Genomic DNA, 22469 nt, shown 5'->3' with positions numbered 1-22469 from the left:
TCAATTTTTTTTCTTTACCACTAAAAATATTGTGACTGGTTTGATTTAATTTTAAGAGTAAATAAAATAAACTGTGCTTTGTCCCAAGGTGGTTAAACTGAAGCAAATAGAACACACACTGAATGAAAAAAGAATATTACAAGCAGTGAACTTTCCTTTTCTTGTAAGACTGGAGTATTCTTTTAAGGTAAATATCGAATGAGTGGTCATTACTTTTTATGGCAGCAAACTTAATCAAGTAAAAATTGATTTTGGACTCTTCACTTGTTAAAATCAATTGTAGAATCTAAATGTCCAGTGATCGCTCCTTATTTTGTATCAAACCTAATCAAGAAAAAAATGATTTATGACTCTCCAGTTGTTAAAATCAGAGGTGAAATGCTTAGGCGTCTTGTTCCCAGACATAGCATGCAGTCCCAAATCAGATTTTAAGAACTGAAGGATTTACTCTGTTAAAGCAAAAAGTCTACAGTTCTCAATTCCTGCTATTGTTCAATGACATTTTAGGTCATGTTCATATGTCACTTTATGCCAAATGCCATATTTCATTGCACAACAGTTGTACTCCCTCCCTTTTCCCCTACTGTGTGGTGAAAATTGGAAGGACTATAGGGCCCCTCTCACCTCACCCGTGCACCAGTGGGTGACTATTATGCGAAGAAGACATAAATGCTAAAACTGGGACCCAAACTATTACGCAATTGTGACTATTATGCAATAAAATACAGTATTGTGGCTCCATAAACAAAGATGTAAACAAACAAAAAATCACTTGAACTTATGATTATCTTTAAATGCACAAAAACAAGTCAGAATTTGTAACAAAATCAATACATTTTTTTTCAGGGTTGCTTTCAACCCTGATTATGAGGGTACACTTTCTCAAATTGAATATCTTTCTGGTTGGTTTAATTAATAACAAAGGGAACAACGAAGCAAGACTGAATGGGCTATATGCACCAGCACATTGCTTCTTCTCATTGCAGTTCATTACGTGTTTATTAATATATTTATGGTTAGATTGGATGGATTACATTTTCAAGAGATGTTATTCTGCTTTAAATTATTGCTACACAAGAAAAGCCACAGAAAAACTTTCCTTCTCCAGCATACACATAAAAAGGAGTTTGCAAGCCTTTGCATCCTATTTCAGTTAACCACTATTCAGCACACTGCTTTAATTATGAATGGTGGTAAATACGTTCCATAGTTTGCTCAGAGAAGTCAACATCATAGCCTATAGTTTGAACTTAATTTGTTTTAAACAGATCACAGTTTGCAACTAACCATAATTTAATGGGTTCATCTATGGAAGTGAAACCTTCCTAATTCCTTCTTATGTCCACTGTGGAAGATGAGAGAGAGAAACACATGAACCTCCATTTTGATTCATTTAATTTGATGAAATTAGAGTGGCCATTTTTATTTATCAGAATGTTTCCTGACTGACTGTGCTACTTGCTCATTTTGTGTACAATATTCAAGAATGGGGTTGCTTAAGCAATCTGCTTTGAGGGTATCAGAAATAGAATATGGTGAATTCTGGATTTTGTAAATACATATTTCCAAATCAACGTTTTTCTCTCTCTTTTAGGACAATTCTAATTTATACATGGTTATGGAATATGTTCCTGGGGGTGAAATGTTCTCACATTTAAGAAGAATTGGGAGGTTCAGGTAAGAAGGCATTGGCAAATTATAGTTTTCAAACATCTATTCTATTTGTCATGAGGCATAGGAGGAGACAGAAGTGGCAGGCTCAGCTTTCTTGAAATCTTGGAGATAAAAGGATTCTTATTTTGCATAAGCATGAACGTTTCCTCAAATGACTTTCAAAAAACAACTTTTCATTTAACTTCTTTAGATTTCTGCAGTGGTTTTACACGATTAAAAATTTACAAATATATCATTGAATTTGTTCTTGTACTTTTGAATGAAAGAACATGAATTTCTTGAAGTCGTTCTAGAAGACCCACAGATCAATCCATGACATTATTAATATACTGAATATGCTATGTATGTAATATACAAGTAAAACTTAAAAGTATAATATTTTTATTTTTTACAGTGAACCACATGCAAGATTTTATGCAGCCCAGATAGTGCTAACTTTTGAGTACCTCCACTCACTAGACCTCATTTACAGAGATCTAAAACCCGAAAACCTTTTAATTGACCAACAAGGATATATCCAGGTACAGTGCAGAGAAATATCTTCTTTCCTTGTAAGAAAAATAAATGTTTCCAATCTAAGTCAATTGATGATGACCATAAATTAAATCTCTGTTTGATAACCTGCAAATTGATCATTCAAAAGTAATGGTAAAATGTGATTCCAAATGGTTTATATTTTCAGCGGATCTAATCAAAGCTTATTACTAATTGTCCAAAAAAGTGTAATGGATACCACTGAAATGTATGCATAGCATGCTTAGCGTGTATATTTTCTAGTTGTCTTCTGTTTCCCTTTCTATCGCTTCTAATAGCATACAGTATGTCATCTCTAAAATACAATACTGGTTGAGTATGGATTTTGTAATGTATGTCTTTGCATATAAATACATTTCTCACCATTTCACAAATGCTCGGCCATTCTCCAGGCTTGTGCTTCTTTCATATATGAGACACAAGGCTGGAAAGAATATTAGTGATTTGTGGGAGACGGGGGTGCCTGCTAAGCACTACACTTGGATTCCTGCCATTTCAAAGAACTTCGGTCTCTCCATCCTTGTGCCTCATTCAGGTATGAGACATAAGGCTAGAGAGACACTGAGGATCTGAAAAACAAATGAACAGGAGTGCAGCAACTATTGCCTCAAGGTTGCCTTTTGTGTGCCATCAAGTAATTTCCAAGTTATGGTGATCCTAAGATGAAACTATTAAGTGGTTTTCTTAAGCAAGGTTTGTTCAGAGGGATTTTTTTCATCATCTTCCCCTGAGGTTGAGGGCGTGTGACTTGCCCAAGGTTGCCCAGTGGATTTCCATGGCCAAATAGGGATTGAGCCCTAGTCTCTTAAGAGTCCAGTACTCAAACCACTAGAAGACACAGGTGCCTTAAAACATATAGATGTTAAAATATAGCTATGTTATAAATAGAAATAATGACAATGTAAAAACATGCCTGTTAAAAAATAACAAATGCATACAATGGAATGCATTCTTAAAATTCCTTCATTCATAAGTAGTTAGTCCTGAAGGAGTTGTGAATAACAAAAAGAAAAGTATTTGCCTACTTCTGGAAGGACACCATAAAAGGCACCAGTTTAGCCTCTTTAGAAGTAACCACAGAGAAGGCTCTCTGCCTTGTTCCTTATAGGTCACATGTACCAAACTCAAGGTCTGTAGGGCAAATCTGGCCCACCATGTGGTTTTATGTTGCCCTCCAGATGCTGGACTCCAACTCCTGTATTTCTCATAATTAGAAATCATGACTAGAATTAATGGGAGTTCTGATACAGTAATATTTGGAAGGCTGCAGTTTGTTTGGGTTAGTCATAATAGTGGGGTTTGAAGAGCCATAAATGCTGTTAGGTTGCAGTTCCCATTATCCCCAGTCTGTATGGCAGATATAATCACAAGTGATGGGAGTTTTCATTCAGTAACATCTGGGGCCCCAAGCTGGGTAAAAACTAAAGAGCGTCAACCACTATGTCAAAAATTATAGTTGGCCCTCTGTATCCATGGATTCTTTGTGGGCCCCAATGAAAATGAGTTTGACACCTCTGTTAATAGATGTGTCTCCTAGGATGTTAGGATGGAGATACATCCCATGGACACAAGCCATGTAGAGATTTATAGGCTACTAGCTGTGCCCAGCCACGCGTTGCTGTGGCAAAGTGGTGGTGGTATTGGTTAAAAATTGTTGTGGAATTTTTATTTGATGTTATTTGTATTATTTAATTAATTTATTGTAACTTATCTTTTTTATTTATTATATTTTATTATTTTCTTGTATTATTGTTAGTTATTTTGTGTTATTATAGTATTTTATTGTATTAATTTTTAGTGTTTTTAATTATTTTTTAGGGTTTTTTTATTATTATTGTATTATTTGTATTTATTTTATTTTTATTCTTTCATTATTATTTGTGTTTTTATTATTTTATTTTATTATTTGTATGTATTATATTGTATTATTTTATTATATTATTTTTATTTATGTTTTTTTAATTGTATTATTTTATTTTGTTTTTTATTTGTTTTTTGTATTTATTTTATTATTTTTGTTTCTCTTTGTATTGGGTTGCTCTGAGTTCTGTGGTCTGCCTGGTCATATTCCAAATATATTCTCTCATGATGTTTCTCCTGTATGTATGGCAGGCATCCTCAGAGGTTGTGAAATGTGTTGTAACGAAAGCAAGTGGGGTTTATTTATCTGTGGAATGACCAGGGTGGAAGAAAGAACTGTTGTCTGCTTTAGGCAAGTGTGAATGTTGGAATTGGCACTAAATAGCCTTGTAGCTTGAAAGCCTGGATGGTTCCTGCCTGCCTGGAATGAACAAAATGTGGCTCCCGGTATTTTAAAAAATCTGTGAAATCAGGACAGTTAACTAAAAAACAGCACTGAGCAATCAGGGAATTCCAGACATGATGTACTGAGGGCCAGCTAACATCTCCCAACAAAGGATTCTTCTCTGAAGCAGGAAGCAGCCAGGCCTTGAAGGTGCAAGGGAATTCAATGGCAATCAAGGTGGAGAAGTGGAACATTCACAGTCGCCTGAGACAGATCAGAGTTGTCCCATCCTGGATATCATTGGTGAGATAGAAATAAACATCCCACTTGTCTGTTTTCAAACAGATCTCACAGTCTCTGAGGATGCCTGGCATAGACATGGATGGCAGTTTGGCAGCAGAGAGGGTCGTGAGGGAATGGGATGTTTAATCGGCTTTTCCCGAAGCCCTTCTTATTATCCAACATATTCAGTTATCCAATGTTCTGCCAGGGTGTTTATGTTGGATAAGTGAGACTCTACTGTATATCTTATATTATCTGCTTAGAACTGGATTATATGAGGCTCCTTCTACAGAGCTGAATAAAATGCACACTGAAGTGGATTATATGGCAGTGTGGACTCAAGATAATCCAGTTCAAAGCAGATAATATAAGATTATAAATGGGTTATATAGCTGTGTGGAAGGGCCTTGAGTCTACAATGCCATATAATCCAGTGCAAATTAGATAATCTGTATTTTATAGGCAGTGTGGAAGAGAGCGTGAGACCTGAGTAGGTTGCTAGGCGACCAAGTGGGCGGGGCTTAGTCTTCTAACTGGCAGCAATTGGCTAAAGACAATTATTCCTCTCCCTCTAATTAGGACTTTATTTTTCTTTTCTTTTTGTTGTCGGAGCATAGGGGCAAGGATGGTGGATTGTGCTGCCAAATTTCTAGGTTCTGGGGCTTGTACTTTTGTTGTTTAGTGGCAGGGGAGGACACCATTTGTCTTTTATATATATAGATAACTAAACACTTTGAATTGTGCCTGGAAACAAGCTTAGCAGCCAGTGGAGTTGTTGTAATGAGGGAGTTGTATGCTCCTCATAACTCAATCCAGACAGTAGTCCCACCACTGCTCTTAGACCAGCTGAAGTCTCCAGAAACTCTACAAATGCATTGTGTTGTGTGCATTGTGTTGCAATATTCCAAACAGGATGTAACAAATGAAAGTTTCACTACAGCCAAAATGTATAGACCTTTTGAATCATTCATAAAATATAAATCCTCTTCTGTGGCTAGAAGTGTGTACATAATGTTCTTGCTGCCTTAAAATAAAACATTAACACGTCATGGTTGGAGAATGTAGTGACTCTCTTGTTTTATATCCTACTAGGTCACAGACTTCGGGTTTGCAAAAAGAGTAAAAGGGAGGACCTGGACGTTATGTGGGACTCCAGAATATTTGGCTCCTGAAATAATTCTCAGCAAGGTATATTTTGGAGAGTAAATAAACAGTGATGAAAGTGAAAGACTACAATTCTGAACAATTATGTGTTTGGGTGAAAATTCACTTGAAACTAGTAGGACATACATTTTAAATTAATGCACTGATGATTGGGGTGGTTAACTTGAGTGTCACAGAAATTGTGTGGCGTTTCTCACAATAATTGGAGTTGTGTGAAGTTTCTTAAAATAATTAAGTTCTGAAAGCCACAAAAAAGTGCATCTTAAAATGTTGCCGTGTCCTAGATTGGACAGTCTCTCATATTCAATAAATATCGGCACAGTGGGTTAAACCCTTGTGCTGGCTGAACTGCTGGCCTGAAGGTTGGGTTGCTGATCTGAAGGTTGCCAGTTCGAATCCGCGAGACGGGTTGAGCTCGTGTCTGTCAGTTCTAGCTTGCGGGGACATGAGAGAAGCCTCCCAGCTAACACATTCAGGCGTCCCATGGGCACCATTTCTGTAAACGGCCAATTCTCTCACACCAGAAATGACTTGCAGTATGTTCTCAAGTCCTTTCTGACATGATAAAGAGTGGTATATGGATTACTGTATATCTCTTTTATATTTTAAAACATTTCAAAAATATTGAGCAGTTTTGAAAGATTTTGAATTCAGTACTGAATGAGACCAACTAATTTTTTAGCCATCTATTGATTAGCAGTGAGTATTTTCTTTAGCTTTAGCTAAAAAGTGTCAAAATTATCTATAAAACATGAGATCTTGTTTTTAAAGGCTATTACTAAAAAGTTATTTACATTTAATATTTGAGTGCTTATGCTAAGGTTTCGTTGCCATCCAAGCAACGCTGCTAATAGTATTTTGTTTTTGCCAGGGCTACAACAAAGCAGTAGATTGGTGGGCCTTAGGAGTGCTAATTTATGAAATGGCAGCTGGATATCCACCATTCTTTGCAGATCAGCCAATCCAGATATATGAAAAAATTGTTTCTGGAAAGGTAAGCAATGATTTCTTCAATTCTGGAAATAATTTGAAACATGTATGCTAATTTGTACAGTGTTTATATGTTTTTTTATTTCAACTTTATTGACCCAGTTCATTCCATCATAAGGAAACCAGAGTTGTATGAAGTTTATTCCCATTCGCAAAACATTGTTATCAGAGAGATGTTTATTTAGTAAGTGGATGTATAGATTTTTTAAAGTCTGGTACTCTTTATAGCCACAAATGGGAAATGGAATTTTGGAGTTGGCTTATTTGGCTTCAGAATAGGGTTCAAATACGTTCTAATGTCAAATATATACCCATTCCTGAAATGGTATGATTAAGAACATCTGAAATGTGTATCCTGCTCTTTACACAGAAAGCTATTCATTAGGATAACAGAAGCAGGTAGTCTGAGAATGAAAATTGAACTGAAATGAAGGTGCACTTTTGTCATAGCACTGCTATTGTAATTACATTTTCATTACAGAGAGAATTGTTTATGAAATGGTTTTAGAATGAATCTTGCTTCTAAGTATGCTGACAAACTGCAAATTCATATTGCATCTCTCATTCTCGTGTGTCAATAACTGCAAAACCAGTTTGTGTGCCATAGAATGCTCATATTTATTAAGCGGTGTGATTGCTCATGTTGTTATTACATTTATATCCACTCTGCTTCTTTAAAACACAAAGGGACACATATAGTATTCCTTCGCAGTATCATAATCTGGCCCCACCCAAACCCAGCTTTGCTTTGTTTCGGCATGGCTTTTGTATCATGGGCCTTCAAACCATAGCTGAGTAGTATGCGTACTACTTAGAAATTCAGATCCACAACACAGTTGAATCCATTAATCAGACTCCAAGGATGTACATCAGATTCCCTGTACTCTGTCGATTTTTTTCTTGGAGTAGTGCTGTCAAATAGAAAAGCTTGTCCACTTAATTCTGTATATCTAATTCAGCCGTATTGTTCTCAGGTTGCTTTATAGAAGGTGGTGCAGTGGAACCCTTATTGCATGTAGAGACTCAGTTAGAACTGCTCCATGTGTCAACAGAAGTCCTTTTCCAAAAAATTTCTGGATCAAGCCCAATGGCTTCTGTCTCCTTTAGGCTGGAACATGTATATTCCCAAACTCAGTACTGCAGGTCTACCAAACAAGTGTTTCTAATTCAACCAGGGGTTTACTTATATTTGCACCTATGATAACTTCTGTTTATATGTTCATTGTTAATTTATACATCTTTCATAGCATAGCATAGCCTTTTTTCAAACAGGAGTGGCATTTGCTCATTTTCTGTTGTTAAAGAAAAGGCTTCTCCTGAATCTAGAACATGGTTAAAGGGCCCCCTTTTCTACGGAGAACAACAAATCCCCTGATGGGCTTACCCTTCCACATTGCTCACCCATTTCTTAGACCAAGATATAAAGAAGTACTATATTCAAGATCATCCAATTGATTCTGTCCTTTCATTAGAATGTGTGACTATCAGAAATGCAGGTTGTGGTTGTAGGACATTAGAAACAAAACATACAATGCCTATATTTATTGCAATGCCCAACACTTTTTGTTGAAAAATCTCCAATTTACTCTGTTAGTTCATTTGAATGAAGATTTCATTCACGTAAGAAAACAAATCGGATATTTGGCAATTTTTTAGAGTGCTCACTTTTATCAAACTTCCTATTTGGGGATAAGACACTTTGGGAATTTTGTTGCTTCCCTAGCTTTCCTTGTTTCATTATTTCTCTTTTGGCAGCAAAGGCTTATTAAGCTGCTTCAGTTCATTTTAAAGTGTGAATTAATATCCACAAAAGCATATGCTATAACAAACCAGCTAGTTTGATCGTTGCTGCTGGATTCTTTATTAACCCCTTTCTCTTTTACAGTGTTTAAAAACAAAACTGTTTCTATAAGTAACCTCAAAATTTTAACATATAGATTGGGAAACTAAGTCAAGCAGAAGACTGTAAAATGACTTAATTTAAGACAGATTGCAAAATCACTATTTTTGCCCTTCTCATAACCACTATATTCACTTCTCCATAAAATAAGGGGGCTTTTATGAAGCTGCAAGGATAGAAAAGAATTTCTGCAAATGTCTAGCTTCCCCCCCCCCCCCAAAGTCACCTCTGCTGCTTTATACTAAGACACTGAAAGCATGCCTTTGTATCAGTTCAGCAAAAATTTAAGCATTCTTCAGCCTGTTGAAACAGAAAATCTTATCAAAATTCCTCTAAACTTCTACATGACCATTCAGAAGCATTCCATTACATTTTGTAAAAAAGAAAACGAAAGCACTGAGAGCTGTTGACGTTCTAATTTTAGCATAATCAAAGCCTATGCAGTAGGTGTGCATATTGCTTCCTAAAAATCCTGTCCTTATGTTCTGTCTGTGTGTGCAGTCAATGTGTGGGATGTTTACAGCCACCAATTGCTATATCTGCACATTTACTGGATTTCCCCTGGTCACTCTGTGATCAGTACTATCTTAACAAAATGACCATATCTACAGTCTATTGTCTTTCTTTATGTGGAAGATAGGAAAAATTAGAGTTTGGGAAGCTGTGGGCCCCACTTAGGCTTCATGTATGGAATAAATGCATGGATCTCATGAAAAAAGAGAGTTGTTGGTGTGGGGGGACTGATTTCATCTTTGGGTGGATCTACACAGTAGAATTGTCAAAGACAGAACACCACCAAATAGAGTACAACACAGTTTATTGAGGTTACAGAACTAAAAAATGCCCGTAGGAAACAAAGGACTAGGCAAACACTTGTCTTCAGTGTGAAAAGTAACAGAAACAGCTTCGTTTGAATTAAAACAGTTCGAAAGAATAAACCGGATTAAACAGGAGTTTAATCCGGATTAAATCAAAAGTGCTTACTTCAGCCTGGCAATTTAAACAAACAAAAGTTGGTAAACAGAGGTCAAAATGAACACAAAAAACTGGCAGCAGATTCCTCTCTGCTACTCAAAAGCTACAGATGAGTAACTCAGGCTGTTTACTCCTCCGTGCACATCAATCAGGGTAACGGCGGTCAGCAGGGTCCCAATCCGGTCCAAGGTCGAAAGCCAAGCGCAGACGTCTAAAGTTCCACAAGTTCCACCGATAGCCACAGAAGGGATAGTCCAAGGTCGTAGTCAGTCAGTCAGTCCAGCGTCAATCCAGAGTAGGTAATTAATGTCCGTCAAAAAGACGACGGAGGTCCAAGCTATCAAGATTAAACACAAGTTGCACAGAAAAACCCCACACAGTTCCTCCCGCCGTCTATGCCCAGTGTCCTTGGTAACTTACGTATCCAGCAACGAATCACACCCGTCTTCAGGAAGTTCCCCAACAAGAGCCCAAGCGTTCGTCCAGATTACCTTGCCCAACGCAATTAGCCATTGATCCTAAACCCCATTTTATCCCAGTTCATAACTCCTCATCGCTATCAGCTGCTATCCTAATTCCAGGTGCCTCATCATCATCATCCTCATCAGAGCTAAAACACCTTTGACTACACCCCACAGCATCCCCAGCTGTGGATCCCGCTCCATCCCTCCAGCCCGTCCATGGGTCTGATCCTGCAACCCGCCAATCGTCTCCCATGCTATCATTGCCGGTGACACCCAAATCCTCCCTCACACGAGTCCACTCCATGTCATCCTCCTCTGAGCTAACCATCTCTTCCTCCATTCCCTCGGTAAAACCCTCAAATGAGTCTTCATCTGTTGGTTCTGCAAATAAGTCCCGGAGCCGTTTCCTTTCGCGCTCCTCAAAAGAGTCTGACTCTCGAGGAGTCTTACGACCCCGTCTCCTAGTATCGGAGCCAGAAGGCTCAACCATAACAAGAATTAATGCCATTTGACACCACTTTAACTGGCATGGCTCAAGTTAATTATTAACAAAATCGACGCATTTGTAATATATGGTCAAATCCTATTTTAAGGAACTGGGGTTGTTTTTCATGGAAAACATAAGATTGAAAAAACTTTCCGCCTCACCTTTCTGACCATACACAGCTAAGAAGAGCATAAATGCTGTAAAATTAATCACATAACAATGGCAGTTCCCAGCATAGTGATAAATTACTCTGCAGTTATACTGAGTGCCAGTGGGTGAGGCCCTGGGTATAGAGCGACTGTGTATAGACTTGCAGTAATAGCCTGACTGGGAAAAGGGAAACAACCTCATATTAAACCAAGGGGAAGAATGACAGCTATAGTACTGTAATTAAGGTAGGAGGTAAATATAGCAACTAACATACAAACAGCTTTCATGTTGTATAGTATTTTTGAAGGGCAAAGGGATCATTTCGACATAAACTTACTCGATTTATGGACTGCTTTATAAAGGTTGGATTTATTATGTACCATAAGATAAATCACAAGATGAAAAGTAGTAATTTTTCTTTCTTTCAAGATTTGCATAGCAGAAGGCTTGTGCTACATATATAATAATGTTAGTATGGCATAGAATTTGAGAAACTGGAGATCTTTACATTAGGAGGCATGTATAAAGGGAATAACCTACGAAGCAATGAGGGATAGTGGATCAATACTTGTAAAGCTATAGTAAGTTTGCCTCTAGAATAGGACTAAATAATTAAACAAATCTACAAAGAAAATGCCCCAGAAACATCAGGACTTCATACCTGACTGTGTAGTGAGGATAAAAAGCTTCTTTTCTGAGATGACCCCATAATATCAGTAGAGCACATTTTGTTTATATGGTGGGACCGGAAAACAAGATTCTGGAAGAACTGCGCTTTTGGGGAAAATATGGTTGCTTTCAGAACACAATTAACATCTAGTGGAACTAGATGTTTGTAAGCCAAATGCTTCTACATGTTACCTGATTGTTAAACCACAAACATTTTAACATGTAAGTGTGTACCCTGCTTGTTCCTCCCTTGGCACGGCTTGTGACAGAGCCCTTTAGGGAGGAAGACAAATCAGTTCAGGATTTGCACTTAACAATAAAGTAATCACAGATGGAGGAACTTCATCATCTCCCCCCCCCCCCCCGAGGAATCTAATGCTTTTCCACTACTATTGTGCTGTACAAAACTGTGGCAATGTTGATCAGAAATTATTGGCCCAGAACCACTGCCTATAGTTGGAAGTTTGGAGAAGAAAAGCATATTTGAGAAATTTGGTGCTTTTCTCTCTCAACACTAGTTTATTTTTGCAGAAAGTCAGGAAGCGGTGAAAATCTGCAACAGAAAGTATCACTTATAGTTTTAAATGGTTTATGTATGTAGTCACAGACAAGAGTTGAGAGGCCATACGTTGCATCACAAGCTAGTGTCAATTTACAAGGAAACCCTGTTTGTACATTTTCAGTGGTGCAGAGAGGAGGGCAAGACCTCTTCAACCTGCAGCCCTCCAGGTATTTGTACCTCTGACTGCCAGAAGCTCTAGCCAACATGTTCAGTGGTCAAAGATTCTGGGAGCTGAACTCCCAAACTCCTGCAGGGCTACAGTATGAAGACACCTGTTCTGTGGCATGGCAGGCACCTGGGCTGCAGCATCACTAGCTTCCTGGATGTTTTTGGAAGCTAGAGCTGATGGAGTTTGGATTGGAGCTGGTGGAACTTACAAAAGAAATTCTCTTCCCCCATCTCTGCCATAGCTATGTGCCTACAGCATGCATGGGCAAACATCAGACGTCTAGATGTTTTGGACTTCAATTCCCACAGTTCCTAACAGCCGATAAGCTGACTGGGATTTCTGAGAATTGAAGTCCAAAACACATGGAGGGCAGAAGATTGCCCATGCATGGCCTACAGCCATTTATTTTTTTTTGCATACCATCTTAACCCATCTTAAAATTGAAACACATGTGTAACTAAATTCTTACCCAATGTCACTCTAATGCAGGGATGGGCAGCAATCAAAGGCTAAGGGCTGCATTAGCCCACTTTGGTGGCCGGATCAGCCTCCACCAAAAAAATAATCACACATTTTGTCCCAATCAGCCTCTTCCCCTTCAACCAGCTCTGCTTCGAGAGATTTTGGGGCTACAAGGGAAAAGGTGCTTCAAACCTCCTTACACAAACTAGTTTTTCAGCAGAATCATTCAGCTTAGTAGTGGCACCAAATTCAGTGCAGCAGCAAACATATGGCCTTGCATTTCTCATGCCCACTGAACTCACTGGATGCCAATTAACTTAACATAATAGCATTAAATTAATCAAGTGTTCTCGTATTTTAAATGTTATTGAGAGTGGAAGGGGGAGAATTTGACATCAACTGAAACTTTGGGAGGCAACCAGAGATATAGTATATCATGAAATTATGGTCCTTGTCCATGTCTATGCTTGATGGTAGCAGTTTTTCAAAATGTATAGTTGTGAACTTACACTTCTAAAACTTAACAGTTGATTTATGCCCCCCTCCCCCTGAAAATTAAACAGAGTTTGCATTGCATATCTCATATTTTGCAGGTACGGTTCCCATCGCACTTCAGTTCAGATCTTAAAGATCTACTAAGAAATTTACTCCAAGTAGATTTGACCAAACGATATGGCAATCTCAAGAACGGAGTGAATGATATTAAAAATCACAAATGGTTTGCCACTACAGATTGGATTGCCATTTATCAGAGAAAGGTAAGATTGTGTTGCATTTATTCTTAGCAAAAACAACAACAACAACAACAACAACAACAACAACAGAGGATTTGGAACAGGTCTGTGCGACTTGAGTATTTCGAGGTTGCATTGAGTCCTTACGTTGGCCAGTCTTCCACCTGCCATGCAGCCACTCTTGCATTTTTAATTTTTTTAAAAAATCTTAAAAAATCAAAATGCTTGGGGGCAGTATCATAATGGTTAGAGGGGCTGAGGTTGTTTCAAGCTTAGAGCAAGTCTTTGTTTAATAAATAAGAGGTGCTAAGATACCCTTAGTGGTTTCAAAAAGGCCCTGGGGAATGCATGAAGCCCATCAGATTTAAAGCATTTAGATTGGTTTTCTGAACACTTTTTAAACTCTTTCTAAAGCATTGGAAGGGTGCTCATTGGTATTTACTGCAGTTTAATAAATTATGCCTTCCTGTATTCTCATTGTCTTGAAACCACCAATACTTTTAACACAAACACATCCATGACCATACAGTGAGGATTTTTAAAATACCTTTATTTTATAACCGCATAGTTATATTCCGATGCAAAAAAGAGCAGCTAACTCTCAAACTGAACAATAGTCTATAAAAGGAAACTGGTTGTTTTGCTGAACAGTATGACATACAGTAGCAGTTATTATCAGTAATGTATTAATTAGCATAAGACAGGCTACGATTAACCTCACTGTATTCATGGATTTTGAAGACTGGCTTCTTAAGCAAAATGTTCACCAAAGAATTGTAGCTTCTTCATCTTCATTTCAAATATGTATTTAGTATGCAGCTTGTAGGAAGAGGGACTTTCTGCCTTTAAACCTAAAAATTTCCAGGATGCCTTACAAGCATTATTGGTACCTTCAGACTCTCACATATATGCAACTTGGTAGCCCTTTGTCCTGTTTCTGTTGAATGAGCCATAATTCATAGAATCATAGAATCGTAGAGTTGGAAGAGACCTCATTGGCCATCCAGTCCAACCCCCTGCAAGAAACAGGAAAATCTCATTCAAAGCACCCCCGACAGATGGCCATCCAGCCTCTGCTTAAAAGCCTCCAAAGAAGGAGCCTTCACCACAGTCTGGGGCAGAGAGTTCCACTGCTGAACAGCTCTCACAGTGAGGAAGTTCTTCCTAATGTTCAGGTGGATTCTCCTTTCCTGTAGTTTGAAGCCATTGTTTCGCGTCCTAGTCTGCAGGGCAGCAGAAAACAAGCTTGCTCCCTCCTCCCTAAGACTTCCCTTCACGTATTTGTACATGGCTATCATGTCTCCTCTCAGCCTTCTCTTCTGCAGGCTAAACATGCCCAGCTCATTAAGCTGCTCCTCATAGGGCTTGTTCTCCAGACCCTTAATCAATTTAGTTGCCCTCCTCTGGTCGCTTTCCAGCTTGTCAACATCTCCCTTCAACTGTGGTGCCCAGAATTGGACACAGTATTCCAGGTGTGGTCTGACCAAGGCAGAATAGAGGGGGAGCATGACTTCCCTGGATCTAGATGCTATACCCCTATTTATGCAGGCCAAAATCCCATTGGCTTTTTTCGATGCTGCATCACATTGTAGGCTTATGTTGAACTTGTCCACGAGGACTCCAAAATCTTTTTCATACGTACTGCTGTTGAGCCAGGCGTCCCCCATTCTGTATCTTTGCATTTCGTTTTTTCTGCCTAAGTGAAGTATCTTGCATTTGTCCCTGTTGAAGTTCATTTTGTTAGTTTCGGCCCATCTTTCTAGCCTGTTAAGATCATTTTGAATTCTGCTCCTGTCTTCTAGAGTGTTAGCTCCCAGTTTGGTGTCGTCACTTCCCTTTGGTTCTGTAATCCTAGAGCAAGTTGTATCTGGAGCCAAATGTGTGAGTTTCTTTTCTAGTAGGCAGAGAGAAAGGAAAGTCACTCTAGTTACTTATCTGGATGATGGATAGATACATCAAGGTTGGCCTCCCTCTTGTCAGGATGCTTTTTGACTTCCAACTGCTGTGAAACCCAGAGAGTGCCTCTGTTCTCTCTCATCCCAGGACAAATAATATGCATGTTATGAACTGGTACATTTTATTTTGCAGCCAGTATATTGGTCACCAAAGCTTCTCACCTTCCCTATAGTGTACATAGCAGAGATTACTGCATTTCTCTGGTATTCTGAATTTCGGGTCCCATTGAGGACTGGGGTGACAGAATAATTGCTTTAGTTTGTCATTGTAAACTATAATTTAGAGTTACAAGTTTTATTTTATTATAAATATTGGTATAATATAACCCATCAATGTTATAATGAATATTCCTTCAAGTATAAGATGTAATGAGATTCAGGCTCATATATATTTTCTCTCATTTCCAAGTGAAATAGTGCTCAGGGCAGAAGATGGCCAACTTAAAAAAACTGTACATTATAAACTGAGAATTAAAATCTCTTCCTTCCAGAACAGCCATGAGAGTCATGAAAATGTCTTCTTCCGTTTTAGATTAGATTAACTGTGATTTAGCAGTACAGCAGTAAACTGGTAATCTCTGTTAATCTTAACAATGAGTGTTGAAAGCAGCCAGTTCCAAAACTCATGGTTTGAACTTCCCTTCTGTATACAAGAAGCAGGCAGCCTTCCTTCGTATTTCTAGGCCATTGCTTATTGCCAAAGCTTGTGTGTGGCAACACTCAAATTGGTCAGCTCTTCTACTATGAGTGCAAGGAAGATCTGTGTAAAATCTTGTCAGATTCCAGATTTCATATTGGATCAATCTGAGTTAAATCTTTCACAGAGCAAGATAAAGGCTTTTGATCTGAGGTAGGGATCATCTTTCATTTTGTAGGTACTTGCTGCATTTTAAATTTCTCTATGTACCATTAAAGCAAAACTCTAGATAACACAGCCCAACCAAATTTCCACACAGCCATATGACCCAGAATATCAAGGCAGATAATGTGGGATGTTATACAGCTGTGTGGAAGGTACCTTAGATATGGTTTTCGTGGTTTTCTGTGGGCAAGCACATGGTAACTGATAGAAGGCATATGTTCTATATCTCAAAAGCTAGAGCTGATGGGGGAAACTGGTGCCATGTTTGGAATCAGAAGGTCAATTTTACCCAGAAACAGGTCTAACATTTGAGGCACCAAAATGTGTGTTGGCCAGTGATTATCTCAATACTTAACCAACAAATTCCACATTTATGATGTTTCCTTGGAGTGTACCATACACACATATTTCCGTTGACTTCACTACCAAGAAGCTTTTGCCGATTACTGTTGATTAAATCTTTCAGATTTGCAACCACGAATTTTCTATTCTTCTTTTTCACATGTAGGTAGAAGCCCCCTTCATACCAAAATGTAGAGGTCCTGGAGATACCAGCAATTTTGATGACTATGAGGAAGAAGATATCCGCGTGTCTCTAACAGAAAAATGTGCAAAGGAATTTGCTGATTTTTAGTACTTGCTGGAGGATAAGAGGACATCAGGGCTCATGTTGGGATCTTTGCACTCTGTAAACTCATGAGGCGGAGCTGAGACCATCATATGTCAAAACAATTACCTAGTTACTTCATTCCACAAAGCTGACTGAGGTCTTTATTGCCATCTTCCATGTGTGCAGTTTGCACCAACCCTTATAACTAGGCACAATTAAGCAAGCACGGTTTGTGCTGTAACACAGAATATAGACCACTTTTCCTAATTACCTTTTTTCTGTCATTTTGTTTATTTTCTGTGTATTGTTGATTTCCCCTCTCTCCCCCCTTTTAAAATGAAGCAGCCTTTTACCTAAGAATGCTCCATTTTATTTCGAATAATGTATTTGTGTGGATAATGAAATTGAAAGTATTTTGGCTAGTATGACTTTAGACTGAAGTGAAAGATAAGTGTTGCTTCTAGTCTTTGCCAGCCAGTCCTCCCATGTCTGTCTTTATGTCTGAAGCTACAGTTCATAGGTTTGTATTTTTTTTGTTCGTAGCTCAGACTAAACCTAGCCAACATCATTAGCATTTTTGAAGGTAGTATTTATCGCCATATGAGTGTATGCTAATTTAAACACATCTTCCTGGAGACTGACCAAACTTAGTATCAAAATTGGACAGTTGTGTAGGGTACAGTAGCTAGACCCCGTGCCTTGGTTTTCTACATGCTGGCAGTTCTTCTCCCTGCCTCATTTTTTTTCCTTCCTGGGCAGTAGGTAAATGCGCCATAAGCATATTCTTGAGACACAAGAAGCACAGTCTCAGTAAGCAGGAACAATTCCATCCAGCCTAGGCTTTGGACCATGCTTGGACCATGTTTAGCCATGCTTAAGTACCTGCATTTCAGTAAGTAGCTGTTTAAATGGGTTTTTAAAACACCTTAAAGCCCAAAAGACATAGATAAAAAAAAAGATTTGGTCAGTATTGACTAGGACTGGTTTTTAATAATGTTGGGGCTCCTGAAGTATTTCAAATTTCAACCCTTTTTTATTAAAGGGGAGGAAAGCTCTTTGGTTTTTTGTTTTGTTTTGTTTTTTAAATCTCTTTAGTGATAAGAATAAATGGTTTCGCAAACTGAAAATGTAGTGTTTAAAATATTGATGCGTTTCTAGATAAACCTGGTGTTTCTGTTAGCTGTGAAGAATAAAAGAAGTAAATGCCAAGTTTTTATCCTGGTATACTATATTAGTAAATCAAGGATGGAGTGCTGCTCCAATCATGGTTATCAGCAGTGCTTCATTTGCATGGAAAAAAGACAAAAGTTTGAAGCTGCCGCCATCCATATCTGTGCGGTGGGGGTCTTCATTTCTAACCTACTACTGAAATGGATTGTATGGTCATACAGAGTTATTCAGGTTGCATTAAGTTTCATATTATCTCACCAACTGACTTAAAGGGGTATTGCTGCAATGTGTTTGCTTCCAGCACTTTCCTTACACACTTCTTTCAGTGTTTAACAATCAGTGGCTTAGCACACCTTCTTGTGCTTTTAAATTTATCCATACAACTCTTTATGGGCACCCCATTTCTGGTTTATCTCAAGGTGGCTTGTCTTCAGAGGGCACATCAGTGTGTTTGAAATAAAGTTGGCTTATGTTTGACTATCAATTTACATGCATACAAGAATGAAATGTGTTTTTTTATTAACTAATCTAGATTGCTGTGGTGTAGTCATGGTATTCTGTAGAATGCCATTGCAGATGAGACCATTGGCATTACTTCTTTTTAATCTCTGTGACACTCCTTTAACAAAACAAACAGACAAAGACATTTTTTTCAGTCTGGAATAGGATGTATCATATAACATTATGTATGTCTTTTTAAGTTGTCAAGCCATTTTCGCACATCATCCTTTAGGAGTCTTGTTTTGCCATTTTTTTGTATGTCGTCTCCCTCCCCCAGCAGTGTATGTGTAAGACAAACATACAATACTTTTGCAGTAGCAAATTTTATGTAATAAATATATTGTCACATGAATAAATTTAAAGAAATTATTTGTATGAAAAAAATGTTAGTCTTTTTGTATTTCATCTAGATTGAGGACTCACTGTCGTATGCTAGCTCTATGCGATACATTCTACAGTAATTTTATTGTTTATAGGTTTTAACAATTTTATCAAATGCTGGAGACCACTTTTTTGATTCTGGTATGAATTTTAGCCAATTCTTAGATTGGATCACATACAGGACAGGCGTCTGCTGTAAAACCTGCTGTGAGACTTTACCCTGAATGTCTGTGTAGGAGTCCAAAGGATGGAGTCCAGCATGTCCGAGATTTGAATTCCTGGTGGACATTTCTTTCGAAATCTTGATTCCTTATTATTTCTGCTTATTTAACATGTCAGAAATAGATGGTAAAAATAAATCTTAAGTTGGGGTACTAGACTGGAAAAATAAAAAGCATTGGGCCAAAAGCTATGGAGGTTGCCATTTTCAAGGCATTAAGAATATAAACTTGGCAATAGTTACATGACCCTATGATTTTGATCATACAAAAGCCACGTGATGACAATGCTGCCTGTATTTAATTTCAAAAACCTTCATAATCATATGAAATACTGTATATTTGACAGTAGAGACTTGTTAATTTTACACAATTTGAGGAATTAAGTGTTGGATTGTATAGTATCTTTTAGCTGTATTCTCGTTGTATGTAACCCTCATTTTCAACATAAAGGATTGTATCCCATTAAGTAAGTTTGCTTCCTTTATTTTCTCCATTAAAACCCTTATTTTTAAATCCTTTAAGTATCTTCCTGATTTCTTTGCAAATAATTAGTTGGCTAAAATAGCGTGCAATACAGTAGAAGTTTATATTAAAACTGTAAATTAAATTATGTACAACACTGCATAAGGACTCTGATGCTTTTTTTCTCATTCAGGATACACACTCATTCAATCAAGGCAGCCACAGCCCTGCGTTTGCAAGACCCAAGCAGGGCTCTCTTGGAAGTCTCATTCATAGAGTTCCCATAAATCAAAGTCAAGTTGTGAGCTAACAAGAATAACACACTTTAGATTCTCTTTGTACAGGATCCAGAATTAAGTGTGAAGAACTCTTGTCATGGTAAAGATTCGAAGAGAATTATGCACATACCATGTAATCACATGATTTATGTCTAATTACTAGTTATATCAGGCATCATCGACCCTGAAGCTTCATCCCAAAGTTATTTTGGGTACTTTGAACTAGTTTAGCTCCTTTGGGGGCACATGGGGTCATTGAACTCTATATCATACCCAGGAAGGAGAGCCATATGGCTGCTCATTTATGGGTCAGTGTCCCTATTTTTTGGGGGGAACACATGAATACACATGCAAATACACAACAATGTATCTAGTAACTTTCCCTGATTGTTGACTACCTGTTGCTGCCCCTACTCATACCCAGTAGTTTTTTTTTAGGAACTCACTTGTGGGGTTTTCTCTTCAGGCAGTCCCACAGCTGCCATCAATTGTCAGGTTTTCCACTCAGGCAGTGACACCAGCTGTGAGGGTTTCTCTCAGACAATCCCACACCATAGCCAGATGGGGGGTTTCAACCATTAAATCCATCAAATGTAAAGATTTCCATGTTATTCACTACAATTATGAAGAGATGGGGGCTTTCCCTGATCCCCACCCCTGCTACAGTGTAAGAACTTCTTCTGTTCCATCTGTGTGACACCAACTGTTGGAACCCTCTAAATACCCATAACATACCTATCAGAATTTATGCCACTTCTATCTGCAATGAATACCATCCCTCTATAGTAAATGCAATCACATTATCTGGATCCATTTTCTCAGATAAATAGTATTTCTAGAGATCAAAAATGTATTAAGGATAAAAATCACCAATCTTTACTTAAAGAAGTTAAACATAACCAAGCAGATTAAATACTTACTACATTTACATCACAAGCTTCACAACCTAACTCTGGCCAACCATACCAGAGCCCCACCAAAATTTGGAACGCTCAACTAAATCTAAAGCCCTTGTCTAACTCCAAAATTTTATTACCAAGCATTCCATCCATTTCAAACCTTCCATCCAATCAGCTTTCTCTCCCAACTGTATATTATTTAGTCCTTCCCAGCAGCTGCTTGCTTCATATTGTTACCCAACTAATAAATCAAACAGCACTTTTTTCAGAACAAGTCCATGACATCACAATGCATCTTTCACAATTTTCACAATCTGTAAAATGGGGATCACAATAATAATAAAGCCCATGAATCTTCATCTCCTTGGGCATGTGGGGTGTAATGGTTTGGGCATCAAACCAGGCACATCTACACTGCCCTCTTATCCTGAAAGGCGAGTGAAGCAGCTCCATTATGGCTAAACAATGCATGGAGTGCATTTGGGTTAATGTGGGCCAAGGCTGCCTTAATGAAGCATTGAAGCCATAGGTTGTTCTGAATTCTCCCAGAGAGACTCCAGAGCAAACTGATTGCATGGGCAGGGGGACTCGCCTCCCCTCATCAAACCAAGGAAGACACGAACACATGGTTGGGTTAAAACTGGCCACAACTTATTTATTGACAACAGTAACAAAGAGGGTTGGCAGCCCATGCATGGGTCCTGGATCTAAGATTGGTCAGCCCGAATGCTGACCGATGCAAGCACGCCAGGGTGCAGCCGGGTAAAAGACCGAGCCAGTGTTACCCCGCACTACTGGCAAATAGGGCACTCCCCCCGCCTCCAATAGGGGGGGGGAGGCCAACCCGATCCAGGGCCCATGCCAAACACCAACCAGGGAGTTGAGACAGAATGATATCCAAAAGACAATAAACAGGGTGAGAAGGGAGGGCCAAAAGAAAGGAATGGAGTGACCCGGGCCAGCCTGGGGGTCGCCTTAAAAAGGGGCGACCCCAGCCAATTACCTTTGGTCCCAGGCCACTGACTGGAAGGGCGGGCAGGCCGCTGATGCTCCCACCGAGCGAGGGGGCTCCTGGGAGAGAGAAGCCCCCCACCAACGCCATCTTGCGTGGGCGCCCCCCACCCCGCAATCTGCACGGCTGGTTAGTTGGGCGCTGCCTTTTTGGGCTCATGTAAACAGACTGCAACTGTTTACATGTCAGTTTCATCCCCCAAGCTCGGGTGGCCCCAAGGACATCAGATGGCACTCACTGCTTCACGCCTATTATAATAAATGCAGTGGCCAGCAGGCACAACATGGCTCATGTTGATCACTGGCTGGAGTGACAAGGTGATTGGTGTGGGGTGGGGATCAGAGGGAGAAATTCCTCCTCTCCCCCTCTTCCCTCTCCCATCACTCTGGAATCCTGGCAGACATCACTCCAGGCAATCAGCACAAGACATGTCATACCTGTTAGTTGCCACGACAGTGAGAAGGTCAAAACTCACACCTCCACAGCAGCTGGCGGTGTGATCTAAACCATCCCAGGGCCAATCCCACATTTGTCACTCCAGATCAGGCTCAAGATAAATGGTCAGTGTAGAGTTTCCCTATGATTCTGGAAAACAGGATTCATGGCCGGGTCTCAGCCATAAACCCACTGGGTGCCTTTAGAGAAGTCACACTTTCT

General features: G+C 38.9%; 1 protein-coding gene across 4 annotated transcripts in view; it reads left to right on the top strand.

The window, feature by feature from the left end:
- The window catches only part of prkacb (protein kinase cAMP-activated catalytic subunit beta), a 91030-nt gene extending 71353 nt beyond the window's left edge, over nt 1–19677 (top strand). For all 4 annotated transcript variants that reach the window (XM_008114163.3, XM_003223089.4, XM_062978099.1 and 1 more), the window contains 7 exons: nt 89–187; nt 1595–1677; nt 2069–2195; nt 5828–5923; nt 6771–6893; nt 13321–13485; nt 16787–19677. In XM_008114163.3, the coding sequence (XP_008112370.1) occupies nt 89–187; nt 1595–1677; nt 2069–2195; nt 5828–5923; nt 6771–6893; nt 13321–13485; nt 16787–16912 (819 nt within the window). In that variant the 3' untranslated portion in view covers nt 16913–19677. The remainder of the gene's footprint in view (nt 1–88; nt 188–1594; nt 1678–2068; nt 2196–5827; nt 5924–6770; nt 6894–13320; nt 13486–16786) is intronic.
- Nucleotides 19678–22469: the final 2792 nt, after the last annotated feature.

This window comes from Anolis carolinensis, chromosome 4, assembly GCF_035594765.1.
Source record: "Anolis carolinensis isolate JA03-04 chromosome 4, rAnoCar3.1.pri, whole genome shotgun sequence".
NCBI lineage: Eukaryota > Metazoa > Chordata > Lepidosauria > Squamata > Dactyloidae > Anolis > Anolis carolinensis.
Note: the sequence above shows the minus strand (reverse complement) of the source record. Positions and strands in the feature narration are given on the sequence as shown.